General features: G+C 48.6%; 1 protein-coding gene across 1 annotated transcript in view; it reads left to right on the forward strand.

Annotated features, from left to right (window-relative positions):
• Window positions 1–14,849, forward strand: part of COL6A1 (collagen type VI alpha 1 chain) — a 64,633-nt gene that overhangs the window by 38,534 nt on the left and 11,250 nt on the right. The window contains exons 21-28 of the mRNA XM_030580726.1: window positions 4,167–4,229; window positions 4,981–5,043; window positions 7,537–7,587; window positions 7,682–7,717; window positions 8,602–8,664; window positions 11,264–11,329; window positions 13,677–13,712; window positions 14,188–14,224. Of these exons, the coding sequence (XP_030436586.1) occupies window positions 4,167–4,229; window positions 4,981–5,043; window positions 7,537–7,587; window positions 7,682–7,717; window positions 8,602–8,664; window positions 11,264–11,329; window positions 13,677–13,712; window positions 14,188–14,224 (415 nt within the window). The remainder of the gene's footprint in view (window positions 1–4,166; window positions 4,230–4,980; window positions 5,044–7,536; window positions 7,588–7,681; window positions 7,718–8,601; window positions 8,665–11,263; window positions 11,330–13,676; window positions 13,713–14,187; window positions 14,225–14,849) is intronic.

Here is a 14,849-nt window from a genome sequence, read left to right on the forward strand (position 1 = left end):
GGGAAGCCGGCCAAACAATCAGTAGGGCCGCTGGACGATAGAGTTGCTCAAGGAGCACTCCGGGAAGATAAGTCTGTTGCGAAGAAACAAAATGAATTCTTGGTGTATCCCAAGTGCAGCGTGCTTCAGCAGCAGCCGTGGGAGTGACAAACTGCAGATTACAAACTGCAGCATGTTGGAAGAACGTCCTGGTTCTGCCAGGATGTACCCTCTGCCCTCCCAGCAGGACGTCTCAGCCCTGACTGAGCTGGGAGCCTGAGTTTGGCAAGCTGGCAGGAGGCTGCTGGGCTGGAATCCTGGTTGGTTTCCTTACAAAATAAAGCCTTGTTGCTGATGGTTTGTCTGAGTGGGTCTGGCCTGAGGTGACACACTGACACACAACACAGAGCACACAGAGGAGCCTCAGGCCCAGTGTCCCAGTATTGTGTAAAAATCCCCAAGGCCAACTTGCCCTGGTTTGAACAACCTCAGAGTGGGCCAGTGAACAGGATGGGGGGTGGGTTACATTTGCATTGGTCTTCACTGCAGGGGATATGAGGGAGTTTCCCATGCCTGAGCCATTCTCTTTAGGTGACAAATCTGAGGAATTGTCCCAGATTGAGGTGTCATGAGATGAGGTTTTGGAACAAACTGATAAACTAAACAGTAACAAGTCATTAGGGCCAGATGGTATCTAGAGCCTGGGCTGCTGACGAGCCACAAACCAATGGCCCCAGGACTTCCAGGTTCCTGTCACCTAACCTGACAGGCTGGAGGGGTTCTGGGTGCGCTGGAAGCCCTGAACCATGGAACCCCCAGGCTCCGCATCAGGCCACCTGGCGATGGGGAGTATAAAGTGGAACAGTTCCAACAGAGAGACTGGCAAGCCCATTTCATAGAATAGCTTATGGCTTGATGGTTAAAACACTCACGTGAAGACCCAGGCTCCTGCTTAGAACCAGCCGGAACCAGTCTTCTGCAGTTGAGCGGCATACCCTAACTACGTGGCTATTCCAGGGGGACAGGCACCTCTGACCAGAACATCCATCCTGCCTTTCACCAATTCTACCTACTTCCCACTGCGCACCTGTGAGCAGGTGTAATGTGGCCTTAGAGAGGTCTTAGCAGAGCAATTTTCAGAGTAGCAGCCGTGTTAGTCTGTATCTGTAAAAAGAACAGGAGTACTTGTGGCACCTTAGAGACTAACAAATTTATCTGAGCATAAGCTTTCGTGGGCTACAGCCCACTTAATTGGATGCATAGACTGGAACATCTAAGAAGAGTATATATATACATACAGAGAAAATGCCACGCCAGCTCTAAGAGGCTAATTAATTAAGATGACCTATTATCAGCAGGAAAAAACTTTTGTAGTGGTAATCAAGAATTCACCTGCATTCACCTGCACATCCACCAATGTAATATACGCCATCATATGCCAGCAATGCCCCTCTGCTATGTACGTCGGCCAAACTGGACAGTCACTACGGAAAAGGATAAACGGACACAAATCAGATATTAGGAATGGCAATATACAAAAACCTGTAGGAGAACACTTCAACCTCCCTGGCCACACTATAGCAGACCTTAAGGTGGCCATCCTGCAGCAAAAAAACTTCAGGACCGGACTTCAAAGAGAAACTGCTGAGCTTCAGTTCATCTGCAAATTTGACACCATCAGCTCAGGATTAAATGAAGACTGTGAATGGCTTGCCAACTACAAAACCAGTTTCTCCTCCCTTGGTTTTCACACCTCAACTGCTAGAATAGGGCCTCATCCTCCCTGATTGAACTACCTCATTATCTCTAGCTTGCCTGCATATATATACCTGCCCCTGGAAATTTCCACTACATGCATCTGATGAAGTGGGTATTCACCCACGAAAGCTCATGCTCCAAAACGTCTGTTAGTCTATAAGGTGTCACAGGATTCTTTGCTGCTTTTACAGATCCAGACTAACACGGCTACCCCTCTGATACTTTGTGCAGTGTGTTTTGGCGACGTGGTGATTTGAGCTTGGTTGTGAACAATGGAAGGGTCTTTCCACAGAAAGCAGTGACCAACCTGCACATGAAGTAGCAGAGGAGTCTAGCATGCAGTTAGCCTCTTTCACTGCATTCATCTGAGTGACAGGGGAGAGGGAGCACGTTTGGGAAAGGCTTGCTTGCTTACTAGCTGAGCAAGGTACTTTTGGGGCCCAGAGGAAGAGAGCTAGGTGCAGTTGCTCGAGGATTTACCATAGGACTGTGAGAGATGCCAGGCTGATACCTCTAGAGACTGGACGTCTCAGACAGAGCAGTGAGGATCCTGTTAAGGTCCTTCAAGAGTCTTACTGAGTTGGACGCTGGTTCATCCTCTCTGCTCTATGAAGTGCTTGGCCTCTCTCTGCCAGCCACAGTGCTCATTGCATTGAACCGGACTGAGACCAATGGCTCAGTCCAGACTCAGTGGTCACCATCGCTTCGGCAGCATTGTCTGACAATGACAGTATAGGGGTCGCAGAGTCACCGCATTCATCACGCTCCCTAGAACAGGACATAACGGTGAGATCAGTCGGCAATGTCGGCCTTTGAAAGACGACTCTCCTAGGGCACTATACAGCTGTGAGATGGGAACAAAGCTGTCATCACTACATATTATCTACAGACCTAAGGGCGAAAGACTCAATTCCTTATCCTAGCTTTTACCTTACTGCGTCATTGGGGCAGCACTGATCTGCTACAACGAGGCACTTGGCTGCTGCAGTGCCAGGCGATGGAATCTGCAGCAGGTTGCTGGGCAAGGATGTGGCAGCCCAGCTGCAGAGAGGAAAGGACAGTGCTTGTGCAGTAGTGCAAGAACAAACAGCCATAAACTGGCCATCAACAATTTAGGCTTGAAATTAGGTGAAGGTTTCTAACCATCAGAGGAGTGAAGTTCTGGAACAGCCTCCCAAGGGGAGCAGGGGGGGCAAAAAACCTAACTGGTTTCAAGACTGGGCTTTATACATTGATGGAGTAGATTGTGTGATGAGACTGCCTACAATGGCATGTAGCTGATCTGTGACTGCTAGTAGCAAATATCCCCAATGGCTGGTGGTGGGACACTAGATGGGGAGGGCTGAGTTACTACAGAGAATTCTTTCCCAGATTTTGGCTGGCGGGTGTTGCCCACATGCTCAGGGTCTAACTGATGGCCATATTTGAGATCGGAAGGAATTTTACCCCGGGTCAGATTGGCAGAGACCCTGGGTCGGGGGTGGGGTGGGGAGATTTCACCTTCCTCTGCAGCATGTGGCATGGGATCACTTGTAGTTTTAAACAAGTATAAATGGTGAATTCTCTGTAACTTAAAATCTTTAAATCGTGATTTGAGGACTTCTGTAACTCAGCCAGAGGTTTGGGGTCTGTTACATGAGTGGCGGGGTGAGGCTCTGTCGCCTGCGATGTGCCGGAGGTCAAACGAGATGATGACAATGGTCCCTTCTGGCCTTAAGATCTATGAGTCTAAGAGACACAACACGTGATATTGTGTATTATGTATGTTATCAAAGCCTGCATGGAAGAATGGTTTTGCTGCCAGCAGAAAGGAATTAGAGGCCACACTTAATATTAAGGTTCCATATATAATGGGGGTATAAGCTTGTTAATGACGGGAGTAGTATGTGTTATAGATAGCTAGATTCAGAGATTCCAAGATCTAAAGGGACCATTGTGATCATCCAGTCTGACCGCCTGTATGTATAAATGGAAACCTTAAAATAAAGTGTGATTGAGCTGAGCATGACCCATTAATGTGTAATGGGTTCATCAGGCACCAGCCCCCACCCTGTGGGTCATGAAATGAAGAAATATTTCCCCGCCCTGGTGAGCTAAATTTGGACATGAATTGAAGCACCATAAGTCTTTCAAGGATGAAGTTTGGGAATGAGTCACTTGGCAGAATCTGGGCCGCCAGCCACGACATCCGTGACTGTGCAGTACTCAGCATTGCCATCTTGCTGGATGCTCAGAATCCAAGGTGAGGTTTGGGATGTGGTGCCCAGGGTCCATCCTGTAGCAGGATAGGGGGGAATCACATTTCTGCACAGGCCGTGCACACAATGCGTGGAGACGGGTATGTGCTCCTCTGGGCAATGTCTCCAGAGGAACATAACCAGCCAGACAGGGAAGAAATGAAACTTTCAGTTCTCTTTTTACTTTCACAGGGTGAGGTTGGTCCAATTGGACCCAAGGGGTACAGAGGAGATGAAGGACCCATGGGACCTGAGGTTAGTGTTCTTTATCATTGTCTTCAAGGAAGGAATGGCTGTGTGATATATAAACCAGAGAGCGGTGATCAAAAAAGGCTGCCTCCCAATGGACAGGGTGCCTAGCCTTGCGGATCTTGGAAAACCATGCGGCGCCCTTATAAACAGGAGCAGGGAAGCTGGTTTTCCAAGACACACAGTAATTCACATGCTTGATGGGATGGTAGGATTTAATCAATTCTTCTTCAGTGTGGACCCACAGATCTCTAGAGCCAGTTTTCTGAGCAGAACTGGTAGACAGTATAGCTACTCAGCAAGTGATTTTTATTAACAGCAGCCTGTCTACTCTCTTTGATTTCTGCAATAAGAACATTCCAGAATGTAGAGGAGGGCCCTCTTAGGACACTAGTCTAACCTGACAAGCCTGCGTTGGCTCATTCCCTACAGTGCACCTTGTGGGCTTTGTCTGGTCTTACTCTGGGATGGATCACCTGACAGGCCTGCACCATTGCCCTGAGGAAAAGGGGGAACTGAAACACTGGCAAAGGTGCACAGTTTACTTCCTGTGCTGTCCACAAGTAAACAACTCCACTTGGAATATAGCAATGTTCCCATTTGTATTCTTCAGAGAATCGGGGTTCTTATAAGGTAGGAAGTGAGAGATCAAAATGTCACAGGAAAATGAATGCAACTGGTTTGCCTATGAAAGGAGCATTTGCTGTGCATTAAGGTCCTTTACAATACGCTTGACCATTTCACCGTCTCCCTTTAGGGCCCCAAAGGACCCCCTGGAGCCATTGGATTGCCTGGAGACCCTGGCTTGATGGGTGAAAGGGTGAGTGGTCTTTCACAGTGGAATATGACAGATGAAAAGTGGCTTACAACTGGTCATGCTAAGCAAGAGGAAGCCCCCCCCCCCGCCCTTGGCTTACACAGCAGAACTGCACAGTGCTATGCAGGAGTCCCCACTGGATACTCCCCTGTGGTCACACACATACACAGGGCTGATCCTCAGCTGGTGAAAATCAGCATCATTTCATTGACTTAGCTGGAGATAGGCTGAGTTACACTCACTGGGGATCTGGGCTATTCATGCCAATGGTGCTAGGTCTGACTGATACCTGCTGAGGCTCTGGCCCACGGAGTAGAGCCACAGAATGGGAGACGTAGCTAATAGGTTAAACCCATTCTGGAGTCTGGCTCCAGCTGTGCTGTATGGTATGTTGGGATGCTGGGGAAGAGGGATCCAAACATAACATCTGCCAGCAGGGCTGGGCAGAGAGACTCTAGTGGGCCAGTGTACACACTTGAGTTTACTTTGTTCTTAAAATACATTCAGGCCCCAAAAGAGATCAGTCTGGAACCCACTACTTTCAAGTCACCCTCAGCTGTTTGTAATATGTATCCCTTGGTACCAAATGCACTTAGCATTATGGACCGGCTCCCCAGCGGGTGTGCTCCATTCTTGTCAATGATGTTACACTGATTTCCACCCGCTGATGATCTCCAAATGGGTCCCCATTCTTCTCACGTTTCGTATTCATTTTGTATTGCGGATTCATTCACTGTCCTACGAATGGTTGGAACCAGTGGTGAGCTGTAGCCGGTTCCCACCAGTTCCCAAGAACCGGTTGCTAAAATTAGACCTCCGAGGAGAACCGGTTGTTAAAGGGCCAGGAGGTGGGCAAAGAACTCCAGTCCACGGGCTGGGCCATCCTGTTGCTCCCAGGATTCCCCACTTTCCCCCTCCCCTGCTTCCCCCCAGCTGCAGGGTGGCCAGTTGCCGGCACCAGCTGGGCAGCTCAGCTGAGCTCGGGAGGAGTCCTGCTGCCGCTTTTTGAGCAGCCCGGCAAGGTGTGTGTGTGTGGTGGGGCGGGGGCTGCTGCAAGCTCCAGGGCTGGCTGGAGGGGAGGGGGCAAGTGGGTCAATTTACCTCAGGGCCTGCAGGGGCCCCCGGCCCCATGAGTATGTCTCCCCCAACCCCGGCCCCACCCCTGCTCCCCCCCCACCTTAAATCAGAAATTTTTAAGGGAACCGGTTGTTAAGATTTTGGCAGCTCATCACTGGTTGGAACGGAATCCATTTTTCTCCACAGAGAAGTTCAGAATATTCTGTCTGTGAAGTGCTGTAAACCCATGTTATAGTTTGGGTTTGCTTCTGTGGGTTTAGTTTCTATAGAAAAGAAATGAGCCATTACAAGCACAGCCCCTGGTCCAAGAGACAGGCAGCATTTCCCGTCAGTAGCTCAGCCACACAACTCTCCTTTCTCCTCTGATATCTTCTCTTCTGAACTTTTCCCATCCCACTTCTCTGGCGTACATAGAACTGATACCAGCACACCTGTTACTTATTGTGTGAGCCACAGCACACTGCTAGCTTGCAGCCTTCAGCTGGAGTTCCCGAAAGGATTTCTACTGCACATGTCACTGCACTGCAATGGAGGTTCCTTGAGGTAACAAGACTCATCCAATCCAGAGGAGAAAAAACAATCCATCTGGCCTACACATTTTACTGTGGAAGTAGGATTAATTGTATGTCTATCATACTGTCACTAGCCAGCCCTTTGAAAAGAGTCCTTTCACTATGGCTTCCAGCTCTGCAGGCTGGAAGAGGCATGCCTTGAATACACATTTCGGCAGAGGACCCAGAGGTCTAAAATATCAGTCTTCTTTTAAAGCTGCTGGTTCCTCTATTGGGGCGTGTATATATAATACATGTGTATTGGTGTCTTGGCTGCACCCTCTTTCCAATGGCCAAATCCCTTACATCTGATCTCTGAAATGTCCCCATCACAGTAAAACTCCAGTACAGGAAAAGGAGATCTTCGTGCCTTTCCCACCTGCCACCCCCTGCTGCCACTCTCCCTTTCACTTCTTACTTCAGAAATAAAGAGCAGGCACTCCCGCAGCACTCACCTTTTACAAAACACAAGCTGTGAACATGGTGACTGTAATGGGTTCATTGTAGTTGTGGACAAGACTTAAGCGCTTCCAGTTAGAAGTGGCCACTAGAGCTTATGATTCATATGCCTGATGATAATGGTTACAAGGGAGAAACCAGCAGGGCGTATTGATAGTTGGCCCATCATTGAGGACTTTCACCTTATTCATCATGACTGTGTCTCTGGAGAAGGTCAGGAGGAATGTTGTAGGGTTCTGGCCTGCGAGTGTCCTATCCCAGTGAGAAGTTATGAGCTCTGTTGAATAGGAGAGTGTGTGGACACTATGCTGTGGGTGAATGGCTGCCTGCTAGGGAAAGTGTGACATGCAGATAAGTGAATTAATTGATTTGGTTTTGACACCTCACTTATTTTTGCTCTTTCCGCTAGGGAGCGGATGGCATTCCAGGAAATGGCACAGATGGTTTCCCAGGCTTCCCAGTGAGTTTTGTTTGTTACACAGAAAATGGTTACACAATAATTAACATTATTTCTATTCCTCTGATTTAACATGCTGTTTTCCCTTCCCTCTCAGGGCTATCCAGGCAACAGAGGAAATCCTGGTATTAATGTAAGTCTGCCTCCATCTCCCCTACAGGGTAATATAACACAGAACTGCCTGAGCAATGCATCAGATATGGCCCCTAGCATTGTTCACAACTAGGCAGTTGGCTCCGGAGCCTGTTGGCTGACCATGCTCTGAAATGGGCTTCCCACCATTGGCTGGCCAACCCTGCTCATCCCAAAGTCCATGTTTCCAAAAGGTTAGGATGTCCCCTGCTACTCCCGGCCCTGTGCTGTGTGGGTATCTTTAGCTATAGATATGCTTTGTATGGATTTCCCTTTCTGGTGCAACTCATAATAACATGGGGAGGGGGTCGCAAAAGCTGAATGAACCGCTGGTATGTGTTACAAGATTACCTCCGTATGGGCTGTATGGTAACTTATGTCAAGAAAGTGGGTATTCACTGACTAATCATCCACACCAACTCACTCATTGGTTAGCTGGATACAAGCTGTACAGTGCACACTTCAGGGTCTGGGTCGTTCAGAGACTTGGGGCTGGTTCTGCAGCGCACAGGAATCTCTCTGTAGCTAGTGAAAGCTTCCCAGACCATGTTCTCCGCCCACAGAGGACTCTGTACTGTGGTTCAGAGCAGGGATTGCTGCTACAGCTGATGAAGTGGGTATTCACCCACGAAAGCTTATACTCCAATATGTCTGTTAGTCTATAAGGTGCCATAGGACTCTTTGTTGCTTTATGCCAAGAAAGAAGGTCTCCATCCTGATGACACACGTTTATTGTAACTCAGCATCAAGGAATAGAGACTAGCTGTGACTCCTTAGGGATGTCTGCTCTCGTAGCTTGTTCTCACGCTCACTGTAGGCTAGGGAGGATGCTTGTTATCTAATACCTGGCTTTTAATTCGCAGTGTTATTGGTGTCATTTTTCAGGGCACTAGAGGCTATCCTGGTCCCAAGGGCGATGAAGGAGAAGCAGGAGACCCCGGGGAAGATGTGAGTGCAGAATGAGCCTGATAGCTCTTTCTTTTTAAAGCTGAATTGTTTCCCCCAGGCAGAGGAATCCAGAGGTTTTGCTCCGGTTCTAAACTATTGGTGCAGCCTACTGCACTGCTGTAAAGCATCCCAGTCTGAGGAGTGCATTTTGCCCATGTGTAACTATCCTGTTCTAGGGTGTAGGGGGAGGATGGCAGGGAGGTAATAGCTCCAGATCTATTTGATTTGTTTTCCTTAAGAGCAACACTGTAAATGCAGCCTGGAGCCCTGGTGTCAGGCATTCCTCTTTAGTTCGCTTCCCTGGAGCAAAGAATAGATACCGAGGGGCTCTGGAGCTGATGCAAATGGTGTGGATGGAGGACAGGCTTGGCTAGCCATACATCGAGTGCTCTGTGACCCAGCAGCAGGTAGAGTCCTGCTCTCTCTGCTGGGCAGTGGCTGGGACCATTGCCGTGTGGTCTAAGTCCTCAATGCAAGTGGAACTTTTCCAAGCACTTGTGAGTGAAGAACCGTGAAGCAGTACGAACCCCCCGTAACCAGCAGCTGCTGCCTTCCCAGCCATTCATAGCAAAGCCATTACCCATATCCTGGCTATAACATCCACAGGAAAGTTCATCAGGTGGAGATAAGTTTCTTCCATGGCCCATTGTGTTTGTTGATACACCATCAAAGTGACTAGGCCAGTTGTTGTGCACCAGAAGTACACGCACCCCTGAGGATACACAGAGATATTCTAGGGAGCACATCAGCTTGTCTAGATATTTGCCTAGTATTACAACAGGCTACATGAAAAGCACAAGTGCAGCCAGTACAAACTCACATTTTATACAATGACTTGTTTATATTGCTCTACGTACACTGTACACTGAAACGTAAGTACAGTAGTTATTCCAATAATTTATTTTATAATTCTGTGGTAAGAATGAGAGAGTAGCAATTGTTCAGTAACAGTGTGCTGTGACACTTCTGTATTGTTATGTCTGATTTTTTCACCAGGTCGTTTTTAAGTGACATGAAACTAGGTGGTACACAGGACAAATCAGACTCCTGAAAGGGGTACAGCCATCTGGAAAGGTTGAGAGCCAGGGGTCTGTGGGAGGAGCTGAAGGTAGCTATCCCTTGGGCTGCTGGACTATCAGCAGCCCCAGTAGAAACTGAAATTCAGCCCATCAGGAGCAAGCTGGACATGGCAGGGGTGTTTATGGATTCAGAGGCCAGTGAGAAGGTTGGTTTGTGACAAGCTCCACATGCCCAGTCAGCACAATCTGGGGCCCCTTGGGAGCTCATCTTGGCATCCCCAAGCCAGAGATTAGAAAGCACTGGAGGTGAAAGCACCAACGCTGGCTGCGTGCCAGCAGCGTGCTCAGCCCAGGAGCTCAGCAACAGCCAGGCAACCCCTCTCCCAAGGGCCCCTTCACTCCCAGCCGTGGGCAGGACAGAGAAAGCAGATCATGCTTCATTTTCATTTGCTTTTCCATCTCTAAGGACAAGCTTCAGAAAGCAGCCTGGCCAGGAAAAAAATGTCCAGGCTGAGAGAGCAGAGCCTTCTCCCTGGCTGTGGCCACTATTTCTATGCGGGTGTTTAAGAGGAACCCGTCCAAGACCCAGAGGACACATGCAAATCGTTTCAAAATACACACACAGTTCCATCTGGCCTGCTGGCCACATCAGACTTACCAGATTTACTAGGAGACTTCCGACAGCCAGGACAGGTGTCTCCCATGCATCTGCCCTCTCGTGACTTGATTTTCACTGTGGAAGTTATCAAGTAGCTTTAATCCTACTGCCATAGGCCTTTGGTGCTACAGTTTAGTTTGGTTATAAACCTCATCTCTCATGAATCAGTATCTTTGCAATTTCAAATTGCACTGGGCTAAACACTGGTGAGGATTGGTGCAGCTGCTGTCAGTCAGACTGATTTGGGGGCAATGTGCTTTTGCAAATTCGACTTCCATAGTTTGGTTGATCTAGTGTAGTCAGAGGTTAAACTGGAAAAGCTGCAGAGCCAGTCCTGCACCCCTTCCTCATTCCTCACTGTCTTCACTGGGGCTACTCACACAAGGATTACTCTTGGCACCAAAAGATACAGGCACTGGCCCTAATTCCTTCATGCTCCTGTTGGTATAACTTGAAGTTTGCCATGTTGGTGTCAGTCTATTCCACATTTTATAGCAGCACAGTAGTAACTGACAGGGACACAACTTATGTCACCTATGTGCTTAAATCTACTAGTGTCAGTACACTCCCGTGCCAGTAAAGAAGGCATCCTGAAGGTAACATGCTGGCCTTTGGAAATGGGCTCCAGCAGCCATAGTTTGGCCATTGGCTTTAAAAAAACACTCCAGACTCGGAGCTTTTGAAGTGATTTTTTTGTGTATTTCTTAGTTAGCAACAGAAATCACATATCACGTAATTGAAATAATAATGCTGCGTGTCTGATAATGGAAAGTACTCTATAAAATGCTAAGAGCATGGGTGATGTGTGGGGCCAAAGTCAGTCATAGCTCCCGAAGTCCAGCAAACGATCCCTGTAATCCAGCAGAGCTGACAATGCCACAGCAGTCCCATCCCTCAGTAATGGCACGTTCTTTTCTTCCAGAATCTCTTCCGTGGTTCCGGAGGTCCTAGAGGGCCCAAGGGTTACCGAGGCCCTGAAGGCTCCCCGGTAAGTAACGCAGCTCTGTGAAAGAGTTTGTATTGAAAAGCACAGCAGACTGGAGGGGACAGAGCACCGAGGAGCTAGGGCCACTGGGAGCTTTCTGATCTGCTCTTCTGACCAGCTTGTGGTGAACTGTAGGCCAGTCTGACAGAGATTGTTGTGTCCAGTTTTGATCCCAGTTGTCAGCTCCTGAAGCCATGGGCAGTGACAGAGCTCTATGAACTCTATAACAGACGTTCAAATCGGCACAATTGTTTATGTCCCAAATTGTAATGAAATATTGAAATATCAAAATTTTTCACAAAACAAACTTCTGAAAAATGTTGATTCAGAACTATCTAAACATTTCTTTCCAGCATTAAAGAGTCCTGTGGCACCTTATAGACTAACAGACGTATTGGAGCATGAGCTTTCGTGGGTGAATACCCACTGCATTGGATGTGTCCATGAAAACTCATGCTCCAATACGTCTGTTCGTTTATAAGGTGCCACAGGACTCTTCGCTGCTTTTACAGATCCAGACTAACATGGCTACCCCTCTGATACTTTCTAGCATTGTGGCTCACAACAAACCATTGAGACATTCCCAAAATAGAAACATTTTGTTTCAATTTGGAAACTGACTAGAAACACTTCAGTGCAACCTTAAACCAAGTTTCACCATTTTTGCACATTGCCTCATGGGAATTGTGGTTTGGGAGCCTGATGCCTCCATTATCCCCTAAGGGCTATTCCCCTGGTTGTACTACAGCTCCCATGATGCACCCACAGTCATGCAACTCCAATGAGATACCACACAGTTTAGTCAGTGGAGAGTCTGCATTGCCTCATAAGAGATGTCCTCCTGCCAGCCCCACCCTTTGGAAAGAATAGGGGCTCGAAATACAACTCCAGGAGGCAATACACCCCAATAAGAAATGTAGTTTAATGTTGAACGGGCTCAGAATGAAATGCTTTGGGTCAGGTCAGCAAAATGAAATGTTCAGTTTGGGTTCAACTTATCAGAAACAAAATAGTTTGTTACATTACTTGCAACAGAAAATCGGTGTTTTTTGGCAAAGTTGAAATTTTCTCATAGACCATTTCAGTGAAGTAGAAACTACATTTTCCCTCAGAGAAAACCATCCCAGTGGAAAATTCCCACCCAGCATTAACTGTATGTTGTCCATGAATTCTACCATGTTGCTGCACCGACAGATCACAGCTGGTCCACTGTTATACCTCACATGTCCAAACACATCCAGTTCAGTTTTCCATTCCTCATGTGCCTATGGCAACCTCACACTGACTCTGATGGGTAAAATAAATGTCTCCTTTTCCTCTGGGCAAGCAAAGTCTCTGCTGAAGAGGAGAATTCAGATGGAGGCCAGTGAAGATGGACTATAGGTCATTTCCTGAATTAGCCAATGCTATAATACAGACCAGGCCTTCACTAGGGCATCTGAGCCCAGCTGATAAATACAGCCTTTGGGAGGGTGACGAGAGCTGAGGGCTCGACTCCTCACTGCCCTGCCCTCCCGGGAAAATGAGCAAAACTCTCCCAAAGCTGAATGCTGGTGTTTGTGCCCTGGCACCCGTGGAGCCCCAACAGTGATGGGGCCTAGAGGTGGGTTTTTATAGTGAGATAACAAATGCCCAGAATGTCTTCTTGCTGCAAGGTCCTGAGTGGAGCCCAGGCTCCTGCAGTGCGTCCTGCGAGGTGGCATGGGGAGGTCAGCACTTTACCCCCGCATGGGGCTGATCTGCACAGCCTTGTCTGTACTGTGTTTGTACAACAGGAGAGGTAATTCCCATTGGTGTTCTCACAGGAGCCCAGCCCTTAGGCAGGGAAGGCTAGCCAGTGACCTGCCCCGGGGTAGCAGGAGAGGCTGCTACTGCTCAGCGGTCAGGCTCTGGCCACTGGCAGAGTGGTAACATCAGACTCGGAAGCATGCCCAGCCCTACCTGTCCCCTGGCTCTGATGTCAGGGGGAGACAGAGGGTGCCATGGCTCTGACAGAGACGGAGGGGATATTCCCTCCTCTGCAGAAACACCACTATTTTTAGCAGCGCGTTTCTGGCCTCGTCTGGCGAACGTGGATAAGGCTGGTGCATGGAAGCTGGGAGCTGCCACATTACGCAGCTGGAGTGATTTGGGAAAATGCTTCTGATGATTTACCTTATGGCTTGGCTCCATGGGCCTGCTCAGACAGGCAGATGGACCTGCTCAAAGCTCAGCTCCAGCGGCTGAGTCCTGGAAGTGACGCTACTTTTCCAGACTCTGCTCTGTGTTGCTTAACAGCAGATAGTCTGGAGATAACTGCAGACAGCTCTGGCTCCTCTCTCACCCGTCTTTTCACTGCTTTGTTTGACAGGGACGTCCCGGACCCCCCGGGCCTCCAGGACCAGATGTGAGTAACACCGATTGTGTGCACTGCTTGCTTTCCCGCCTCTGTCTTTCAGCTGCCCTGTGCTATGGCTTGAGGGGAACCATATTCCTTTAGAAGGTTCTTAGACAGCAGCATGTGCAGGGCAAGTCCCCAGTAGGGCTGTATAAACTCCAGGGCGTAGCCAGAAGGAGGCCAAACCCAGTTGTATCTTCCTCCCTGCCGGCCCTTCCAGTAATTCCAATCCCTCTTTTCTATCAGTCGGAAGCTCTCTTTGTTTTGTTGGAACCCAGCAGTTCACGTAGCTGTAAGGGCCTGGGTTTCCTCTCCCGGAGGAGGACACAACAAGCATATACATCATCCCCTAGTATCACTATGGGTTCCATGAAATATGCCCATAGTAATAGAATTGGCAGCCTTTGACTGTGATTTCACAGAGATTAATGAATTTTTAGTACACTAATGAGGCCCTTCAGCATTTCTTTTCCTTTCTTTCCAGGAATGTGAAATTTTAGACATCATAATGAAAATGTGCTGTGAGTATCCCCCTCCTGGTTGCTCTGGGAAGGCAGGCAGCCTGCCAAGCCAGCTAGCCACCTGCAAGCTCTTGATCTGGGACTGGCTACAGGGTAGTGACCTGCCAGACAAACTCACGAGACGGCCAGTGTTGCTGCAGGGAAACCCCTGTGGAAAAAGAGAAACTTTTTAAACAGATTCTTGCCTGAAATTTTTTTCACAGGTGAAAACCTGAGCAAAGCCCAGGGAAGCATGGCACATGCCCTGCTCCTGAGGGGCTATGCTGCACCATGAGGCCATGCTGCCCACCCCAGTGCACTACAGAGCACAGCTCTGTTCCCCTGGGGTTGAAGGGAGCATGGGGCCAGTGTGTCTGTCTCTGGCTGCAGTTCAGAAGCCCTTCCCTGAGTAGGGGCAGTGACTGCAGAAACTCTGATAGCCTGTGTGCTGCAACAGTAGAGCTTAAAGCCCATTTACTCAGTGCAGTTCAGCTTGGAACCACTCCTATGCCCAAAGCAGACTGAGAACTACTCCAGGATGGCAGGTCAGCCATCCTAGTGTGCCAGCCAGTCCTCTGACAGCACTGGGGTGTGAGGGCCCTGCTTTCAGCCTCTCCTTCTCCACCCATTAGGGTCAAGTGAAATG

The sequence above is a fragment of the Gopherus evgoodei genome, chromosome 11 (genome assembly GCF_007399415.2).
Source record: "Gopherus evgoodei ecotype Sinaloan lineage chromosome 11, rGopEvg1_v1.p, whole genome shotgun sequence".
Taxonomy (NCBI): Eukaryota; Metazoa; Chordata; order Testudines; family Testudinidae; genus Gopherus; species Gopherus evgoodei.